The following is a 22,153-nucleotide window of genomic DNA, read 5'->3' on the forward strand; positions in this document are numbered from 1 at the left end:
CACGTTCCATCCAGGGTGGGTACTGGCGACGGTGCGTTCCATGCCAGGAAGGGTGCTGGAATGACGATACTTAATCCATGATCATTATTGTTGTAATGGTGTTGTCTTTGCAGGTTGATCATCGACAGGTGGGCTTTCAGCGGGTGCGGCAAGAGTTTAAGTTGGAGAACATCCGCCTCCACCATAGTGTGCCTCACTTATTTGTCTCCTCACAGGTAAGCATTTGCTTGTCTCCATGCAGGTTAGATGTGTTCCTTGTGCGTGTTTGCAGTGGGTGTTATCACCCTACATATTGATAACCTTCATTATAATGCCAGTACACACCTTCACTATTAAGTTAACAAATGGTTTTATCCTGCTCCCTCACCTTAAGCCTTTGTCACTAGTTAATAACCATAAGTGTGTGCAGATGACTTATTATTGGCTATAAATACACAAAGGACAGACCAAATTGCCATTTGTATACTGTACTCTGACCCCCAAAAATAAAGAGGAACTTCATAATTTTAATGATTAATTTAAGCAAATTTTATTGGACAGTTGTAATAAGTTCAAGGCTCTGATGGTGCAAGTAAATGAAATGCTATTTCCATGTTTATTGGACAGATTTAATACTGTACATCCTAACTATATTCCTGAGTGTACTTAAAGAGGCAGATAAGAGGTTGAAAATGTTTTGCACAATTATCATTTATAGGCACAATCATTATGCATATTTAGAGAAATATATTAACAAATGTGTATAACTTGCTATATGATTGAAAATTTTGACAAATTGTCAACAAAAAAGTAAATTGCCCCAAGTGTGGATTGGGGCTGGGACAATGTGATCTGGATTTTAGAGATGCCATTGTACAAATTTCTTGTGATGGTAATATAATATTTACAACGTGTCGTCCAAAAGTAAGAGTACAGTGCCTATAGCTAGCATGGATGGTAGAAGTAGAGGACCTGAGGAAGAAGGCATAAGCAATCCTAACTTCTCCTGGGCCAAGTGTAGTACATATGTGTACTAAATTAGCCCTAAAATTGTATGTTAGATCTAGTATTACTTATTTAGGCCTAGAACAAGTTTGGTTTATGGTTGCTCGTCAACTTTTTTTGGTTTGCCTCGTAGTACAGTATTAATACAGTGATATTTTTCCTAGCCCATATTTTGTTCATTCCAGTCATAGTAACTTATAGGTGCCATCATCTTGGAAGATGGGTGGTGGATACCAGTTTTTCCCGAGAATATTTCTTCTGTAATGCAGTAGTAACTTCCTTATCAATGTAGGTTACATTTGTAATAGTATATTTATAATAGTATATTTTTAATAGTATAATTGTATATTTTTAATAGAACTGTATTAAGTGAATAATTATAAAGAAGGCACCAAGCCAGGAAGATTATATCATTCTGTGGTGAAGAACAGCAGCAAAATCCTAGATAAAATTAATTCTGCCAGTATCTGAGCTGAAAGGCCTATTACAGTATAATAGTACAGTATTCTGTAGTCTCAAGGGTGCAGTACAGTGCTAGTCAATTTTTAGTTGGACAACATTTTTAAAATTTTCATGCACAGGCTAATGTATAAAAGCTATATGAACTTCTCATTGTTTCAAATGAATTAGTTTTGATAAGTTCATTCTTTGATGGTACAGTTGCTGCACTATGCAATATTTTAGCTTTGAATACATCTTGGCATACAGGTATTTGATGTTTAAATGATCCACTTTGCACAAATAATTGTCATGTTCATTAATGTCTACATAGTTTGTTGCTTATTGCAGTGGCAGCAACTCCACCGCATGTCATGCCTTTATCTCGGATACCGCATATTCTGGGCTCTGTACTTCAGTATGTGGGCCATTTGGGCCTGGGTAGGATCCATGGGATACGACGCAGATATTTCCATGAAAGGCTACTTCATGCTCTACATGACCAACTGGGGCATTTGGTTGCTTGCCATAGACACGACTATTCAAGCCATAAACGTTTTTCTCCATTTAAAGAAGATTTCCGAGGATGGTAGGTCCAATATTTAGTACATTATTATCTGTACCTTTATGAATATTATAAACCTCTCCAGAATTTGTTGGTATGTATTATATATTGTACTATAATGGAAGCTGCATGTTTTTTGGTGAAACAATGTTATTATAAATTAAAATACTTTAATATTTTTTAGTATTTTACAAACAGGTGGTACATGTGCACATAAAATGAATGCATTTTTGTAAATTTCAGGTGATGCAACATATCCTTCAATGACACCTCTGATGAAAGTGTCGTGGATTCTCTCCAATGTCACGGGAGCACTTCACATCTTCATCACCTCGGCCTATTGGATCACTGTTTATCCTAATAGGAGTGGTGAGTCCCAGACATCAAAAAATCTCCCAGGTGTGTATGTGGAATATTCCTGTATATGAGGAGTGCCACCTGTTCAGTCTTCATAACCTGCTCAAGCCTACAGCAGTCTGCGTGCCTTTCTACTCGTCTGGGCCTTAACCCTTAAGCTGCTACAACCTTAGTGCACTGCACACTTTCTTTTCAATAAACTAAAATGCTTAATGCTTCATGCTTCAGCTTATACAACAGATTTTCTTTATTACTTAAAAGTACATACCTGTACAGGGTACCTATAAATTTTCAGCAGTGCTTGCTTATGCAGTAACATGTTCATTCATACCAACATTCTAACACATGATCGTAACTGCTCTGAATGGTCAACTTCTACTCCGTGTGTACCCCTTTATTGCCATGTGGTAATGGACTTTAAAAAAATAAGTTAACAGGGGAAAGAGTCTCTTATGATTTTATGAAGAAAACGCTAGTACAGTATTCCGTTTTACTGTTACGATGCTATGCAGTAATTTTTGAGAGTATACTGAACAAAGATGTCACGTCTTTCATTATAACCAGTTAAATATTGGCAAATGACCTGGGTTAGAGTTGAGTAGGGTGGGACAACTGAGTACAGTTCATTTACTGTATGCCCATGTTACCCCAGCAATAATGAGCACCTGGTTGAAGGTGTAATTCATTAGTGAATTACTTGTATATTCTACAGGAAATAGAGTAGGGTTAGGGTTCAAATGAGCGGTATTAGAAAGGGCTTTTAACCAACAAACAAGTCTTGAGAGCTTTTGCTCCTCTAGTTTAAAGCAGGCACAGCTTTTACCACCTCATTCACTCTTAAGTAACACTTCAGCCGAGTTTTATGACTTTTTTTTTTTTCAGTTATCTTCAGGCTTTATTTGTTGGGGGACAGATTGGAGAAAAACCCAGGTTTCTTCTTTGTACTGAAGTCAGGTGAAGGATTTAGTGACACTTTTTTGGAGTGGGAGGGGACTTGTTTCATGTACCAATGCTTGGGGAGTAGGGTGAAACACATTAATAAAAGGATATTCGATTCTGAACATTGTAAACATGCTTTTAGGTCTTGCTAGATTGGGCTTTATTTTCCAGTAAGTGGCTAGTTAGCAAAGCAGAATTTTATTTGCAGCACATGTTTTGCAAGACCTTGGTTTTTTTATCTGGAAAAGAGAATTTTGCAATGCTTGGCATACTATTTCCAAGATCTCTTGGATGAGCCCTAAGCCATTTGGGGGGGGAGTCAAGCAAAGCTACCATGCATAAAAATAAATGGGAAACTTGCCTGAACAGAACAAAGACATCAAAACCACTGGGAGGTGAAACAGCAGCCCAGACACTGTACTAGGAGGCACAAAATAGACCCGGAGAGTAGAACAGTCGAGGGGCCCAGTCTGCACGCACTGGAGACTCCCGACTGAGAAATGCATGGGTACAAATCTGGGCCAAGGAAAACTGACATGACTACCAAGCAGCTGAAAGAAATGAGCATTTATATTTGAAAACTGGACCAGAACATTTAAGAAACAGTGCACCAACTAGAAAGTACTAGGTGATCAAAGAGGGAAAAATACCCCAGGCCTAATGGGGAGACAGAATCATTGGAAATACAACCACAGCAGGAGAGTAGTCGCTAGTCTCCATTGAACCAGAATGACCTGACAAGAATATTGAAAAAGATCCCTATTGTAAAGTGTTGACCTAACCATAACAAGATATAGTCCTCTTATGGAAATGGCAGAACCTTGCCTAATGGAACAAGTAAGTTATTTATCTGAAAAGGTGAATAATAATGTTGAATGAAAGGATATTATATATTTATAAAATATTGCCTGTCCATTCATATAATTCACACCATTTACCATTCATACACCAACACATACACTAGCAATTATTCACAAGTGCACAAATATGCATTCGTCTCTTTATCATATCCCATTGTTCTTCACACTCGAACCCCCACCTCCTTGAGCAATCATGATGGTGGCCCATCATCTTCCCAACCATCCTCGTCTCCTACCCTTAGATTCACTTATATACTCTAAACTTAATTACCATCCTTTCGTTAAGTCTGCTAAAAACTTCCTGTGTACACTTGTCAGCCTTGTGGGTTGAGCTCTGCACTCGCCATCCTTCGTGACACTCATGCCTACTCTATTCTCCTAACACAACACATGCTTCTCAGATTGTCCATTTCTACTTTTAATTATGGATGTGTTCACATTCATACCATAGTAACCTCTTGTATTCATGCAGAAGAGTAAGCACTTCTACTTCATGCAAGCCTTTGGTTGCATCTGTTTCTAATCAGGGTTTTATTAATCAGGGCATTCATTGCACCAGCCACATTACTTTCTCTCAATTTCCCTATTTGTCACTTTGTATGAATTGCTCCTTAAGCAGTCTGCTCAGTTTAAGTACCCTGGCATTTAAACTGAGCAGCCATTGCAGCATATCATCATTCACATTTATTTAATACACAATTTCCTTTCTCTTCACTACCATGACTTTTTCACATTCACTCTGAAGTCTTCTCACACCCCTAAACATTTCTATCATCTTCATACACCAAGAATAATATACATACACAGCATGTCTTGCTTACATTTGGCCTATGAGCACTACTAGGTTTAAACTTTTTTCCAATTCCCTTAACATGATCCTAAAATATAAATGGAACAACCAATGATGTTGCACAACCATTGCACAACCATGGCATACACCTACTTTAATATTGAACATGCAGTATTAAATATAATGCAATATTTAATATTGTTCCGTACACCATTAACTCTTGCACATATGCTGCCATGTACGTAAATTCACTTCATAAGTTACCAGAACACAGCAAATTTCATTCATGCTAATCACTCTCTAACAGGTCTTCTTTGTACTTTTCTGTAAATGTTTAAATTATTTTTTTTTAAATGGAGGGTATATGGTATATTTGATATTCTCACAAAGCTAGAATGTAGATATGAACAGTGTAATGATGTATAGTATTTAAAGATATTGTAAATTGTTTAAATAATAAGGGGGGGGGGGGATATTCACATTGCACGTGGAGTAGCGATGAACATTGTGCTGTCTTCACACTTCATGTAATGTCTCATTCTAGTCAAGAACATGACATGGTTATTTAAGTGGATACCTTAACATATTTGATAGCTATTTCTGTGTCATGTACTGTATTGTTCATTATAGTACATATGTAATGTATTACAATAATAATGTTACCCATGTATTCATATACAGGTACCTCTTATACTCACAAAATGTTAACTTTACAGATGAGGAGCTGACTGAGATAGGCGTGAATACCCACATTATTCCTGGCCTGTACATCTTGTTGGACGCTGCCGTGGCGGCAACTCCTCGGCGTCTCCTTCATGCCTACCAACCCTCCATGTTCATTATCATTTATACATTGTTCAACCTAATATACTACCTCTGTGGAGGCCAGGTGTGTGTTGCTTAGATTAACATAATTGTAAATGAAAAATACTTTTGATATATAGTAAAGTATCTGGCATACAATGATTACATTCTCCCCTGACAGCTTGTTTGTTCAAGAGTTAATTTTTCACATGCTTAATTTTTGACAATCCTCAAATAAACTTTTAATCAGTTTTCCATAAATCTCTCCTCAGGATTACATTGGGCGTGTTGCACTGTACCCAACATTAGACTGGACACGTCCTGGAAGTACAATTGGAATTATGTCTGCCGTGATTCTAGGAGTCATGCCTTTCCTTCATGCTCTTCTTTGTGCTCTTTATGCTGCAAGAGTCAAAGTTTGGCAAATTCTAAAAATATCCAGGTAAGATTGTGTGTGTGTAATTACCTAAGTGTAGTCAGGGCGCCTGACAGCCGAGTGGACAGCGCTTCGGATTTGTAGTCCTGAGGTTCCGGGTTCGATCCCCAGTAGAGGCGGAAACAAATATGGGCAGAGTTTCTTTCACCCTGATGCCCTGTTCACCTAGCAGTAAATAGGTACCTGGGAGTTATAGCTGCTACGGGCTGCTGCCTGGGGGTGTGTAACAAAAAGGAGGCCTGGTCGAGGACCGGGCCACGGGGAAGTTAAACCCCAAAACCATCTCAAGATAATCTCAAGATAGTTACAGGATGAGAGCTATGCTCGTGGTGTCCCATCTTTTCAGCACTGTCGTATAACTCTTTGAAACTACCGACAGTTTTGGCCTCCAACACCACCTCACTTGTTCCAACCATCTACCACTCTGTTTGCGAAAGTGAATTTTTGTATAATTCTAAAGCAGCTTTGTTTAGCTTAAATCTGTGACCTATTGTTCTTGAAGTACCAGGTCTCGGGAATTCTTCCCTATAAATTTTGTAGATTCCCATTACTAATTTGTACGAAGTGATCATATTGCCTCTTTTTCTCCTATCTTCTAGTTTTGGCAGTGTGCAGCTAGGCTAGGACTGGCGTGCAAGCCGCTCACCGTAATTATCGGCAACATAAAATGCCTAGAGCAATGGCACAAGATCCTGGGGAGATCTTGCCAGATATAGGCTGTCTGATTCTCGCCTGGAGATGCAGGAAAAACAGATGCGGATATTGTTATATATTAAATATTGTTCCAGCAATATTTTTAATGCTTGCTGGGAGTGTGTTGAACAATTGTGGACCCCTAATATTCAGACAGTGATTTCTGATTGTGCCTATGGCACTTATACTTCTCACTGGTTCTGTTCTGCATTTCCTTCTGTACCTTTCGCTCCAGTATGTTATTCTACTGTGCAAATTTGGGACCTGGCCTTCAGGTATCTTCCTTGTACCTGTATATATTATTTGATACCTTTCTCGTCTCCTTTCCAGAGAGTACATTTTAAGGGCTTCGAGATGGTCCCAGTAATTTAAATGCTTTATCATTTCTATGCGTGCTATACATGTTCTTTGTATTCCCTGTAATTCAGAGATCTCTCCTACTCTGAAAGAGAAAGCGAGTATGGAGCAATACTCAAGAGGGGACAGCACCAGTGATTTAAATAGTATTAGCATTGCTGTAGGATCTCTGGATTTGAATGTTCTCATAATCCATCCTATCATTTTCCTGGCAGCTGCTATATATGCTCGGTTATGTTCACTAAATGTCAGGTCGTCAGTATCTTCTGTCCAGACGATACCCTCTGGTTATCTGAATTTCTGTCCGGATATGGCAAAGTTTGGCAGAAAATTATCTGAATATTTTGTCCAGATAACCCAAATATTTTGCTTGGCAGGCTTCAGGTAATCGAGCTCATACAGTATCTGCATCTTAATGTGTGTCTCATTTATCTCCAGCATTTTTTTTCTTACTCAATCTGTTTGTATATATATATGATTTTGAGGACCATGTTCCTTTTCACTTTGTCCTTTACTTTTTTTCCCCCCCTGTTTCTTTATACCATTTTACATGCTTATTACTGTAGTATTTTACTGTAGCAAATACATATTCATTTTTACAGATTTGGATGACGTTAGTGGATGTAGAAGGCTCTGCCATTAATACAAATCTCGCACACATTGACAAAATAAGTCGCATCAAGATTAATTTAATCTTGCAACGCAAGAAAGGAATAAAGGAGTGGGACTAAAGAGAATATTGTGATGGCTATCGAGTGTGTGTGGAAGAAAGAGGTTCTTCTCTCTCTTGGCAATCTTTGAAAAGTTTTGTGTAAAGAAAGTTTACCAAAAATGTGGAAAATGGCCACTATCATATAAATAAAAATAAGATGAAGACTCCTTATGACTAGTAAAGTATTGTTAAGTGTAATGTAGAGTATTTGAGGAAATTCATCAGGAAAAGTGAGTAAAACAAATGGAGAATATCAATCTTAAGCAAGTTGCATTCATAGTAGAAGAATGATTCAAAGTTTCTTTACTTTTGACATGGCAGAAATTGGTGAAGAGAAACATGGGTCGGTGGACTGAATATTCATGGATGAAAAACCATGCTTTTGATTAACTATAACTTAAAAAAAAACCCTAAAGGAATCACTAAAAAAATTTAAGTATAGAAAGTAGTATAACTTTCAAGTTCAACTAGACCTCTTTTAAACCTTTGAATACCTTGATTACAAATATATTGCCATGACCTAGTGTCTTGCTTATATACACACCTAAACTAAGCACGAATTTTTAGGTGACTTTCCTGGTGTATCAAAAAAATAAAAATTAAATTTATCCATCCAATTCTATTCTTTTTGCCTTCGTGACATTCTCCCTCTCTTCCTTAACCACTGTACTGTATTGCGCAGAGTGCCCTAACATGCTCCGAGAACAAATCCACAAGGGCCACGACGAGGATTCGAACCGACGTCCGAGAGCATCCCAGACGCTGCCTTAATCGATTGTAGTGTAGTGTTCCGAGTTGTGCTTTTTTTTTATTAGGCTATATTTTAATGCTTTTTTAACATTTTCATATTAATATTTTCATATAAAAGTTCGATCATGTTTTTCCAGGCTGCTTGTATGCTAATGGCTTTTCCTTGCTCCTCGTTCATGTGTTCTAGTGCTATAAATCTCTCATATGGTTAGATTGATGTCTTTTGGCTGCTCCATATCTAACCTACTCATCCCTCCTAGCTGTCCTTATAAAAAACTAGCAACACAGCAGGTACACTAGCCGAGTATGGCTTGTAATAATTGCATAATGACTTGCCCTTCCACGACAGTGATATTGTGGTAGGTCATGGTCAGTGGTGGTGGTGGTGTAGGGGCAGGTGGTGCATCCTCTGGTCAAGGCCAATATGCAGGTCGACTTGCCTCGCCCTGTCCTCATTGCTTCACAATGCATTGCCACATTTTCATTCAAATGATTTCTGCTTTCTTCTTTTTATGGTTTCCATCAGTTTACTTGATATTTGTTCACTTGTATACCTTTTAACTGTGATATTGCCTGTTAATCCCTCCCAAATTGAAAGAAAACACTGGAGCTCCTCAGCCCTTAGACCCCCTCAACACACAACAGACTCGAACCTATATCCAACAACATTGGACACACTTGTCTTAATAGACCAAACCTCTGTGCTGCCTACCTCTGGAGGCTAGCATTTTTATGGCCGAACTGTATGCTATCATGTATGCCCTTCATATTGTTTTCTATCAGTGCTCCTTTGTCATAGTGGTTGACACTCGTAGTGCTGTCATGACTTTGGAGTCTTTAACCCTCTACATGCTGTGGTGGTAAAAATCCAATATTGGCCGTTTCTAATCTCCTAACAGATTTAACCATTAAGCTGCTCCGGGCCTTTGTCACCTACAGGCACATAAAAAAAAAAAAAAAATTCTCTTGTTAACCTGTTAATGTGTTTCCTGATCACGGGGAAAAAAAAATCTTGCAACATCCTGGTGCTCAGCAGTTGAATCCTTGCAACACAATTAGTTTAGACCCTGAGCGTGTACCGCAGGACCACGCCTAACAAACATTTCACTCCATCAATCAATTCTGATAATAAGTTGTAACAACTTGGCTAACAACTTGCAAATATGCCCACGATTTAAAAAAAAAAAAAAAAAAAAAAAAAAAGTGGCATCTGTTTACAAGATCCCTGATGGTGAGGTGAACCCTGTGTATTCACAGGCCATTAAAATCTTCGCGTAGTACTCCAACACGTCATATGATGTGATATGCACTTTTGGGCAAGTTACTCAACACGTCATATGATGTGTTGCGCAGTTTAAAGGTTAAACAGGTTGGGTTTCCAGCCATATTGGCATTTATTTAAATGAGTGTGTGAACACTGCCGCTAAGGAGGCTATCTATACTTGTCCTATTTCCCGAAAAGGTATTCCTTATTTCGATTTCTACTGTCACTCATTCCTCTGTGCTCATTGGTATTATGTTACTGGTAACAACCTGCATACTCTTAAGGGTTGGGTGTCCCTATGGCCTACCACCATAACCAGTGGTGGAAAACGGCTCTGGTGAGGTTACATATTGGCCATACACGTTTAACTCGCAGGCACTTAATGGAGTGCTGCTCTGCTTCTTATTGTTTGACCTGTATTGTTTCTCTAAGAGTTGTACATATCCTTGTGGAATATCCTGCCTGTCCCTCGACAGAATCCTTGGTGAATCCGATACCTTAGATATCTCTTGCCATGTGCACTTCTGTTTTGGTATTGGCATCCTTAGTGATACTTAATGCCTTTTATATATTCTAGCAACTATTGTGGTGCTACATATTCTCCCTAGCTTGGTGCCTTTTGATAATTGCTTCCTTCTATCTATATTTTTTTTTATCATGTAAAACATTTAATTCTGATTCTGGAAAAATCTAAATATTTTGGTTTAGTCATGGTGAGGTGAATAAATGTTGAAAAAAACATAAATTTTGAGAATTTTAATGTCAACTACAGTACAGTATTAGTAATAGATTTCTCGTCACAAATATCTTCCTGGTCATTAAGTCCTTGAAATTTAGCAGTCCATGTTTCCAAGCGCACTCGTCAGTAGATAAATACTGATACATCCAACATGGTGCCAATTTTTGTAATAATGGCCAGAAAGGTAATGAAGGCTCTTAGGATTTTCCCCAATATTATGAAACAATTGCCAGAGGTCTCTAGTGTTGAATGACATCCAAATGTAATATTCAAAATTCCTAAATATTGTGGCACATTATTTTCAGTTATCATATGTTAATTCACATAACAATGCAGGTATCATCATACTGTACATAGATTTAAACCATAATAGTCTGGGGTTTTATACATATGGTATATATGATGGTATATATGAATATAATAGCTTCATATGGATGTACAGTAGTGTTTATCCAGACCAATGAATAAAATCCTGCCATCATTTCATGATTTGCTTACTATGCAACTGCAAGTATTATCACAAATGTTACTATGCCACTGCAGTAATTGTTGTGGTATAAAATTAGATTATAATTACATATTTGTACCAATTATGCCCACATGGCTTTCACAAATCTATATGGTTGTAATGAAGCATAAAAGGTCAACTGATGATTACTTGAACATGCATATGAATTAGTGGGAGGAGAAAGAGGAGCTACCTCTTCATATCCTCCTAAACTCATTATATGGGAAAGGGTGAGGGGGGGGGGCTAATGACTCATAAAGGCATCTGCTATTGATATCCGTGATGCAAATAGGAACTGCTTTTGTGTAAGCCAATAAGCCAATAGGCTTTCTGCAGATTCCTTAGTTCTTATTGGTACATAAATTTCATTCATTCACTGATGTATGAATGTATCAATAAAAATACAAAATTAAGGAAACTACAGAATGCCTATTGGCCCATACAAGGCAGCTCATATTTATTTTGTGCATATAAATAAATGCCAGTCTATAACATGTCATATTGGGGGGACTAATTATACTATAGATTGGCATTTTATAATAATCTTTCACGTACTCTTTAGATGCAGTCTTGTCAAATTTGCTTTCATACAAAACATGAATGTTAACCTGGCATTGTTACTGTCGACTCTTGCCTTTCTCAGTCCCTCGATATAAGCCTAATGTGTATGAATACACTCTGGCTTCCTGTCCCCTGACACAATGAATTATATTAAATTATTAAAATTACCTTATTCCCATAACCTTCGTGCCTATCGTCTCGCTCCCTTGCCTTAATCTCACTCTTTCTTAACATCTTACCTTATAAATTGGCTCTACCACTCTTATTCCACTACACCACTTGATGATAATCCACGATGGACTGAAATGGCATCGGTTCTTTTTCAGATTTGTGGGTTGGATACCCACTAGTTTGTTCCTTCCCCTGCTCTACCCACTTGGTGGACCTTTAATGTCAACTTTTTCCCTTTACAGATATATTCGAGAAGAGGATGAAACAGACCAGGTTGAAGGAGGAGCAGAGGAACAAAAAGTATAGACCCAAGAAAGTGTAGCTACTGCCTTACAATTTGAGAAGCTAATTTTAGTACCCGTAAGTCTTAAGTTGCTGCAATTAGTGTAGCTGCAGATCAATTCCTAAAAAATTATAGGAATGAATGCCTTTAAAAAAAGATAGTATAATATAAATTAATTCTAATAAAAAAAATGTTGATTGTTCTTAGATGGGTTCCAGGGGCCAGATTCACGAAAGAACTTACGCAAGCACTTACGAACGTGTACATCTTTCCTCAATCTTTGACGGCTTGGTTACATTTATTAAACAGTTTACAAGCATGAAAGCTTCCCATTCAACCGTTGTTATTGCAACCTGTCCTCGACTCAAGTCCATTACATTCAGCTGTCAACCCCACAGACGCATTCATAAATTTTAACATGCTGTTCATTCAAAACGGGAATTTTCTCAAGTATAAATTAATATTATAATATATTAGCATATTGTGTATCAACCCATCCTCCGAATTGACAGTACGATTTAATACTAAGTGTAATAAGTACACTTTCTTACTGTAATAATCAGTGCATAATTGCACTTATGGGGCTGTTACATTTACCCAACCCCCTTCCCCGATTTAATTCTTCTCGTTTTCTGTTAAGACACTCAGAATTTTAGGATGTAGTTTTCGCTTAAATTTGCAATACACAAGTTTTTAATATCAGGAATTTCTTTTTTCAGGTTTATTAAACAATATAGATTTTATACAAAAATTTAAAATATCCTGAGTTACTTTACAATTTATTGATATATTTTAGTTTTGTTTTATTAGTTTTATAAAACTGTAATATCAATATATCTATAGGTTAAGTACTAATTGTAATTAAGAAGCAATAAAATTATTATCTTCAAAAACTAAGACGGTTAGGTGAGGTTGTGGTTTTCTATTCAGTTTTTCAGGTAAACTCAAATATTCACAATATATTTGACAGTACGATTTAATACTAAGTGAAAATAAGTACAATTCCTAACTGCTATAAATAGTACATAATTGCACTTATTTGTCTTCTTACATATACCACCCCATTTTTGGAGGACGGGCTGTGTGTATATATAGGCATAGGTTAGGTTAGGCTAGGTGTTTAGGTTCTGTTGGCGATTATTTGTATTTGTAGTACGTGGGTGGAGCATTTGTAGCGTTGTGATTCGAACAAAATTCGTCAGTGAAGCACTTGTTCCGGATATGTTCGAACGTCAGCAGTTGTGAGTCGTGTGTAAACCGCTTTTCATTCATAAACGGGGTTTGGCGGGTGCATGGAATCACTTTTGGATCTTTGTTCGAGGACGGGCTGGTTATTGTTATAAACAGCCTTTTGGTGCTTCGGAGCTCATTAGCTGTTTAATAATTGGAAACAAAGCCGCCAAAGATTGAAAAAAGATGTACAGGTTCGTAAGTGCTTGCGTAACTGCTTCGTGAATCTGGTTCCAGGTCAAAGCGCGCAGAGATTTTGATCGACTGTTATACACTTGGCAAGCAGACTGACCAGACTCTTGGAGTCAAATGTTATGTTACTTTATTCATGTTCACACATCACAATAAATATCTGGAAATGTATTCTTTCTAAATGTTGATGCTGAATTTTGTATTTGCGTGCTTACCTGTCCCTGTCTCCGTACTCATGTGTGTTTATGAAAGCATAGAATTGAATGTATGCCCCACTATTTATTTTAACCTAGCAAATTGTGCTTATACATTGAGACCTAATTAGAGGTACATTAACTTTGTCCTTCATTTATTCTTTTAAAACAAAGGTGTGCAGGTGTTTTTTTTTAAACACTAATCTCCTACATAATTGTCATTTCCTGTTCCCTAGAAAATGTTCTTAATTTGCTTCGCATTAATTACAATGAGTATATGTATAATCAGATCTGATTCTCACCTTATTTATGGTACGTAGTGTAGATGTGTTATGGCCGCAGGTAGGCACATGTCCAAAGAAATTTGTTTGTGACAAGGTTTCTTGTATTAAGGCAATGGTTAGATCGCTTCGATTGCTTTAAGATCTAGTCTTCATACTAAGCAACAGCCTAAAGTTGCGCTCCATACTGTGTGTGAACGTCTGTGTACAATGTATTTGTATTTTTGCATTTAATGTAATAGTACTGTACATTAAAATTTCTACTGGATGTATTTTTGAAAAAGGCTTAAACTTCCTGTAAGAATTTAAAAATGCACAAATTACCAAAGTATTATTATTATAACTAGAGTTGTGTATAAAGGTAAATTTTCTAAAGTACAGCAATATAATTCTTAGTACTAGGTGAATGGAATTTTGTTAATGTAAAACATCTAGTCAGATTGCCTCCTTATTGGATGAAAAATGGGCTATAGTATTTCTAAAATTTGTAACTTTTTTTTACCTAAAGTCAGTCAGAGGCAAATCGCTAATTTATACAGTGGAACCTCGGTTTTCGTATGCCCCCGTTTTTGTATTTTTTGATTCTCGTACTCAATTTCTTTGAAAAATTTGATTCAGTACTCGTTGTATGCCTCGGTTTTTAGAATTTTTTTTATACACGTACGGGTCCACCGAGTGCGTGGTGCTTCAGTGTACCAGTGTCTCCCGCTAGTGATGATCACGTTTGAAGTCTTTGTGAAGAATTTAATTGCTTTTGTGCTTTTTTTTTGGTTTCTGAACATAAAAGTTCTTATTATATATCATGCCATGGGTTCCAAAAAAGTCAGTGGTAATGTTCACCCTAAGAAAATAGTTGAGGATGACAATAGAGGAAAAATAAGAGATCATTCATAGTGAGACAATGTGAAGTCTCACTACAGACAAGTGCTAAAACGTAGGAAAAAACAAGTGTCTATAGACAGATTCTTAGTAAGACAAACAGTGAGCCACAACCAGGTCCTAGTGGTATGCCTGCAAAACACGAGAGAGAGTACCCCCAGAAATGTCATCAATGCTGTTATAATGGAAGAGGACTCCCCTTCCAAACACTAACACCTTCCCCCCCCCCCCCCACCCCCCTCCTCACCGTCTTCCATACGCCAAAAAGAGTCCTCAATGAAGGTAAGGTACCTAAGAGTATTATTCTCTATAAAATGTAATTTTTAGTTAATATATTTGGGGGTGTGGAACGGATTAATTCACTTTACATTATTTCTTGTGGGAAAATTCGTTTTGGTTTTCGTATTTTTCGGGTTTTGTACTGTCTCTGGGAACGGATTAAATACGAAAACTGAAGTACTACTGTATACAGTATCTAATTATAGGAAATCTTTGTTGATAAGCTTGAGTATACAAAATCTCATGTTAAGACCTCATTATGTTTCTACTAACTCTGTACATAAAGAATTTGTTAAACAAGGGGGTATTATTTAATACAGAGACATGTAGCAGCCATTCGTGTAGTACAATGGTTCTACACGAATGATTCTACAATGGTTCATTGACGTGCACATTGGGCTTGGTGAGTAACTAGATTGGTAATCAATGTACACAACCTCTACCTTGGTTGAGACTATGTACATTGGTTACCAATCATGATTACCAATACATTGGTCACGTTTTTCGTGGTTGAGCGTACGACTCCCTGGGGTCAGTAGAGGTTGCCTCAGCCCCTTCTACTGCTCCTATCCTGGTGTTGGGCATGCATGCAACCCCCTCGAGAGTTTTGCTTGGTGTTGAGGGGGCTTGCATATATGACTAGAGCAGTGAGAGTTGCTTCGGACCCTCTCCTACCCACCTCTGGGCATTGTACATACAAAACAAAAATGTAAGAGTACTGTTTGGGTTAATGTACCATCCACTGGAAGTGTCACCTATGAGGGGCTACCCTTGGAGGTTAGTCCAGACTAGGGCTAGAGGAAGATTGAGGTCTGCACCAGTGTAGGAGTATGTATAGTGCAGTAAGACACCCATTATAAAAGTTGGGAAAGGGGGGAGGCTGCTTGGGACGATGCACCCCTCCCTGCACTGGCCAGCGCTCGACCCCTCTTGCTGCCTCTGGAAAGTGGGATCCCTTGACTCTGGTGTCTAAACTCTTAAAATGATGATTCATGGCAACTGAACAGATCTCTTAAACATAGGCTTGTGGGGGGCCTATGACGAGACCCCTTGAGTTGGATCGTGACAGAAGATTAGGCTCTGTAGCCCAGGCTATAAAGGATCCAGACTTGGCTTTATATTTGACTATTACAACTGACCCTCTCTGTTCTCCCACTTCCATGGCAGGGTCAAGCTCCTAGCTCTCAGTGTGGTGACTACCTTGTCACCTGAGCTGTTCCATCTTTCACTGTGACAACTGTGCTTTTTACCCCTCTCCCTCCTTAATGGGGGAGCACAGCACAGTACCCGCACTCGAAAACACGATTCCTTCAAACTATACTACAGTCCAGGATTTATTTGGCCCCACTATGTGGCCTAAGTATTTTGATTCATCACAATGAACAAACATGACCTGATGACTGGCACATACATGAGGACCTAGTTGACTGTGGATACCTTTGATTCATTTAACCCCACCCAGACTGGCACACGTGTAGTTGTGGACCCTTCTTAGGAGGCAGCTGCTCACCTAACTACTTTGTCCTGCATTGGTCAGTACCTTAATTCGTCTTCAAAAATGCCCAGTTAAATGCCAGCATTGGCACAGTCATTCTGCACCATGTTGCGACTGGAGATAGGGGACCTCAAAGACTGCCATGAGCATAAATAAGTATATCCTCGAGCCCCAAGGTCGAGGATACATTCTATCGTCCCCCTATCTTCCAGATAAAGTTTAATCGACCCCCTCATGGTCGTCATCAGTCCCTTCAGGGGGCATAATCATTTTAAATTAAAAGATGTTCAATTTGCTTATAAATTTATTTATGAAATGGTTATAGAAAGGGCTGCAACTGGTCCAAGTTTCACCATCACACCCTAAACAGAAAAGGACAAAAAAAATACACAACGTATTATGCAACGAATTTTCACCATTTTCAAATAATCTCAGGGAACACATGTCAACTAAAATCCTTTCTATAACACTCAGATATTAAAATTAGCACATAAAAAGGAATGTAGTGAGTAGTTTTATCAAAAAAGTGTTTAGTGCAATAATATAATTATTCAAAGTTACCCTTCCAAAAATATGCAATATATGATGTTTATAAATTTTTATAAAATCAACAAATGGACTTTGGACTAAAGTGTCTAGTATGTACTGTAGAAGCACAAACTCTACATATAAGGTGTAATTTTCATGTAAATTGATTAATAAATGAAAGCTCTGAAGTACTTTGAAGTTGTAAATTACTTTCCTGAGTAAAATAAATATCAAAGTTCGGCCACCTGTAGCTGAGCTTGACTTTGACAGATTTCATTCATAATTGGCACCCTTGCAGATAGGCATCCATTGAGCAAGGTGTGCAAGTTTCATGCAAATCCCTTGATAACAAGCGAAAAAAAAAATTGGCCAAAAAAAAAAAAAAGAAAAAAATTTTTTTTTTTACATATATATTGCACATACATATTACAATTATTACAAGAGTTTGTGCTTCTACAGCACATAGTAGACATTTTAGTTGACACACGTGTTCCCTGAGATTATTTGAGAATGTTGAAGATTCGTTGCATAATACGTTGTGTATTTTTTTTCTCCTTTTCTGTTCAGGGTGTGATGGTGAAACTTGGACCAGTTGCAGCCCTTTCTATAACCATTTCATAAATAAATTTATAAGCAAATTGAACAACTTTTATTTAACCAGAGTATGCTCCCTTCAAGTACTCGAGATAACTTTTGACGTTTGGATCCTTCTGTCTTCCATAGTTCTTGCCGGTGTCAGCTGTTCTGTTCAGGAATATATCCTCTCTCCACAACTCTGCAATAGGTCTTGGAAATTTGGCCCTGGTCCTTTGAAGAGCTTTGCCACTTGTGTGGAGAGACTGCCAGTTATAAGACAGTGCACCTCTCTCCAGGCTCGCTGCATCACATGTGGTGAGGCCCATCCTGCCTTCTGCACATGCACTTTAAATTTGAACAAGTCATCCTCAACTTAAAACATCATGAGTGTTTATCTTTCCCCGAGGCAAGATGCCAGGTCTGCAGCCTTATGTCTTTCTCCAACATGACTTGTGAGTTAGATTGCACTTCTTCCCTTTCTCAGCTCTACAACCATTTCCAGGCTTTAAACCATGACATCTCCTCCAGCTCTGTATTCTACTTCCCAGCAATCTAACTGAGGGAGTTCCTCATGGGCTTACCAACTGGCATTTCCACCCTTCCCAGTCTTTTCCTATCCTCTGTCTTAGTGTAACTTCCCCATCTCCTCCCTCTTCTGTCTACTGTGAGCTTCATCATTTAGCCCTGTCTTTCTTCTCAACCTTCCCCTCTGTCTTTTGGACCTTCATGATAGATGTCCATCCAGGCTGATATTCATCCTCCTCCCAGCAATTGTGTGTTGTCTCTGCTTGAGACTGTGGAGGCTGTTGCACAGTACAGTACATTGCTATAGGTATACAGTACCTTGTCTGTCAGAAATGTAAACCTGGTTCCGCTCCATCTCCTCCCAAGTTTTCCACCTCTGGCTCTGTCCCTGCGTCTCCTCTCGTCTCTGTGGCCGAGTCGACTGACCCCTCTATGGAGTTACCCGTGGCCTTGGTTCTTCCTCTGGTGCTGTCATTGATCATGTGCACTCTGCTGTTTGTCCCTCCACTCCCTTATTCCCTTAACTGCCCCTTTCCAGTGCCTCCTGTCAGTTCACCTGTGCTCCTTCCCACCATCCGATCAACTCTGCTGTCATTGATATTTATCTATGCTTCCCCACCCTAATTTCACTGAACCTGCTCCTGATCCTCCTTAGTATACTGTGTTCTTCTTTGCCTTAGTTTTTCTTTCTCTGTTCTTGACTGTCTGTTCTTCAATGGAATATATGTAGTTTTTATACCAATTTCCCTGAGCTCCATTTTTTATCTCGGTTTTCAACACTGTACTCGCCTAATTGTGCTTGCGGGGGTTGAGCTTTGGCTCTTTGGTCCCGCCTCTACACTGTCAATCAACTGGTGTACAGATTCCTGAGCCTACTGGGCTCTATCATATCTACATTTGAAACTGTGTATGGAGTCAGCCTCCTCCACATCACTTCCTAGTGCATTCCATTTATTAACTACTCTGACACTGAAAAAATTCTTTCTAACGTCTCTGTGGCTCATCTGGGTACTAAGTTTCCACCTGTGTCCCCTTGTTCGTGTCCCACCCGTGCTGAAGAGTTTGTCTTTGTCCACCCTGTCAATTCCCCTGAGAATTTTGTAGGTGGTTATCATGTCTCCCCTTACTCTTCTGTTTTCCAGGGATGAGAGGTTCAGCTCCTTTAGCCTTTCCTCGTAGCTGGACTGGTTCTGGTTGTGGACTGTGTCCAGGAATCAATGCTTGTTGCTCATCCTTCTGCAGTTATTCCTTTCTTCCTCTCCAGCTTTTGCTGGGACCCCAAACTTTTACTGCTCTCATAATCTGGAATGATGTATCTTTTATCCCACTGCCTTTTCAGTTGAAAATTCATTTCTCTGCTGCCTGTATCATTGAGGGTCAAGGAGTAAAACGTTGATAAAGCGAGAGGGGCTATTCAGTAAATTCAATTTTAATAATAAAAGGATAGACTGGGAGATAATAAACAGGGAACTTACAAACATTCCATGGGGAACTGTTCTAAATAATACAAGTCCTACAGAAGGAATAGAAAAACTGACTTCAGAAGCATATCAAGTCTGTCTGAAACATGTTCCTTTGAGGAAAGCCAGAAAGAGATCTAACGTAGAAAGAGAACGCAGACGACACTATAAACGCAGGAAAAAAATAACGGAACTGCTTATGCAGACACGAATTTCCCGTCAAAGAAGGAATAATTTAAATAGGGAGATTGAAGAAATCGAGCGGAAATTGAAACACTCATATGAAACTGAAGAAAGGCAGTTAGAACAGAAAGCAATTCAGGAAATAAAGAAAAATCCAAAATATTTCTTCTCGTATGCGAAATCAAAAGCAAAAACCACTGCCAGTATTGGACCTATTCGTACAAGTGAAGGTTCATACACGGAGGATGACAAAGAAATTAGTGAAATCCTAAAAAAGCAGTATGAGGACATGTTTAGCACTCCAATAAACAACATGAAGGTGGAAGATCCAGACAATTTCTTTATGCGGGATATTCAAACCCCTGTAAATATAACTGATATAAACACGAGCGCACTAAATTTTGAAAAAGAAATTGAAAACATGCCCATGCACTCGGCCCCAGGTCCAGACTCATGGAATTCAATATTTATAAAGAAATGCAAAGTGCCGGTAGCACAGGCACTCAGTATAGTGTGGAGGAAGAGCTTGGACACGGGGGAGATACCAGATGCACTTAAAGTAGCAGACATAGCCCCTCTACACAAGGGAGGGAGCAAAGCATTGGCAAAAAATTATAGACCAGTTGCACTAACATCGCACATCATAAAAGTATTTGAGAGAGTGATTAGGAGTCAGGTCACCAATTTCATGGAGACCAATGACCTTCACAACCCAGGCCAACATGGATTTCGAGCGGGAAGATCGTGCCTCTCACAGCTACTTGAGCACTACGACAAAGTCACTGAGGCATTAGAAGAGAAACAGAATGCTGATGTGATATACACGGACTTCGCAAAGGCTTTCGATAAATGTGACCATGGCGTGATAGCACACAAAATGAAGTCAATGGGAATAACCGGTAAAGTAGGACGCTGGATACTCAGTTTTCTGTCAAACAGGACTCAGCGAGTAACTGTCAACCATATAAAATCTAGTCCAAGTGCAGTGAAAAGCTCTGTACCTCAGGGTACAGTCCTTGCACCGCTGCTTTTCCTTATTCTCATATCAGATATAGACAAAAATACAAGTCACAGCTTCGTATCATCCTTTGCAGATGACACAAAAATCAGTATGAAAATTACCTCGGCTGAGGATATTGAAAAACTTCAAGCTGATATTAATAAAGTTTTCGACTGGGCATCAGAAAATAACATGATGTTTAACAGTGATAAATTCCAGGTACTCAGGTACGGTAAAAATGAGGACCTTAAACATAATACAGAGTACAAAACACAATCAAATGTACCCATAGTAGGAAAACAGCATGTAAAGGATTTGGGAATAATAATGTCTGACGACTTAACGTTTAAGGAGCATAACCAAGCAAATATTGCGACAGCCAGAAAAATGATAGGATGGATTACGAGAACTTTCAAATCCAGGGATCCCATCACAATGGTTGTACTCTTCAAGTCACTTGTGTTGTCCCGTCTTGAGTACTGCTCAGTACTCACTTCCCCCTTCAGAGCAGGAGAGATTGCTGAAATAGAGGGAATACAGAGAACATATACGGCACGCATAGATGCAATAAAGCACCTAAATTATTGGGATCGTCTCAAAGCCCTCCAAATGTACTCACTAGAAAGAAGACGAGAGAGATATCAAATAATATACACCTGGAAGATACTGGAGGGCCAAGTACCAAATCTACACAGTAAAATAACAACGTACTGGAGTGAACGACATGGAAGAAAATGTAGAATAGAACCAATGAAGAGCAGAGGTGCCATAGGCACAATCAGAGAACACTGTATAAACATCAGAGGTCCGCGGTTGTTCAACGTCCTCCCAACAAGCATAAGAAATATTGCCGGAACAACCGTGGACATTTTCAAGAGGAAACTAGATTTATTCCTGCAAGGAGTGCCGGACCAACCGGGCTGTGGTGGGTATGTGGGCCTGCGGGCCGCTCCAAGCAACAGCCTGGTGGACCAAACTCTCACAAGTCGAGCCTGGCCTCGGGCCGGGCTTGGGGAGTAGAAGAACTCCCAGAACCCCATCAACCAGGTATCAACCAGTACACCACCTGTTCCCATTTGTCTCCCCTTGCATATTCTGCAAGGGGATACAGTAGTGTATC

At 38.9% G+C, this 22,153-nt stretch overlaps 1 protein-coding gene across 6 annotated transcripts in view; it reads left to right on the top strand.

Annotated features, from left to right (window-relative positions):
• Positions 1 to 22,153, top strand: part of LOC123768447 (uncharacterized) — a 487,820-nt gene that overhangs the window by 461,408 nt on the left and 4,259 nt on the right. For 3 of the 6 annotated variants that reach the window (XM_069317132.1, XM_045759014.2, XM_045759007.2), the window contains 6 exons: positions 114 to 215; positions 1,774 to 2,011; positions 2,231 to 2,386; positions 5,650 to 5,822; positions 6,010 to 6,179; positions 12,171 to 12,288. In XM_069317132.1, the coding sequence (XP_069173233.1) occupies positions 114 to 215; positions 1,774 to 2,011; positions 2,231 to 2,386; positions 5,650 to 5,822; positions 6,010 to 6,179; positions 12,171 to 12,234 (903 nt within the window). In that variant the 3' untranslated portion in view covers positions 12,235 to 12,288. Of the gene's footprint in view, positions 1 to 113; positions 216 to 1,773; positions 2,012 to 2,230; positions 2,387 to 5,649; positions 5,823 to 6,009; positions 6,180 to 12,170; positions 15,567 to 22,153 lie in introns of those variants that run through there. The other 3 variants (XM_069317131.1, XM_069317133.1, XM_045758999.2) reach the window with 2 other exon arrangements.

The sequence above is a fragment of the Procambarus clarkii genome, chromosome 86 (genome assembly GCF_040958095.1).
Source record: "Procambarus clarkii isolate CNS0578487 chromosome 86, FALCON_Pclarkii_2.0, whole genome shotgun sequence".
Taxonomy (NCBI): Eukaryota; Metazoa; Arthropoda; class Malacostraca; order Decapoda; family Cambaridae; genus Procambarus; species Procambarus clarkii.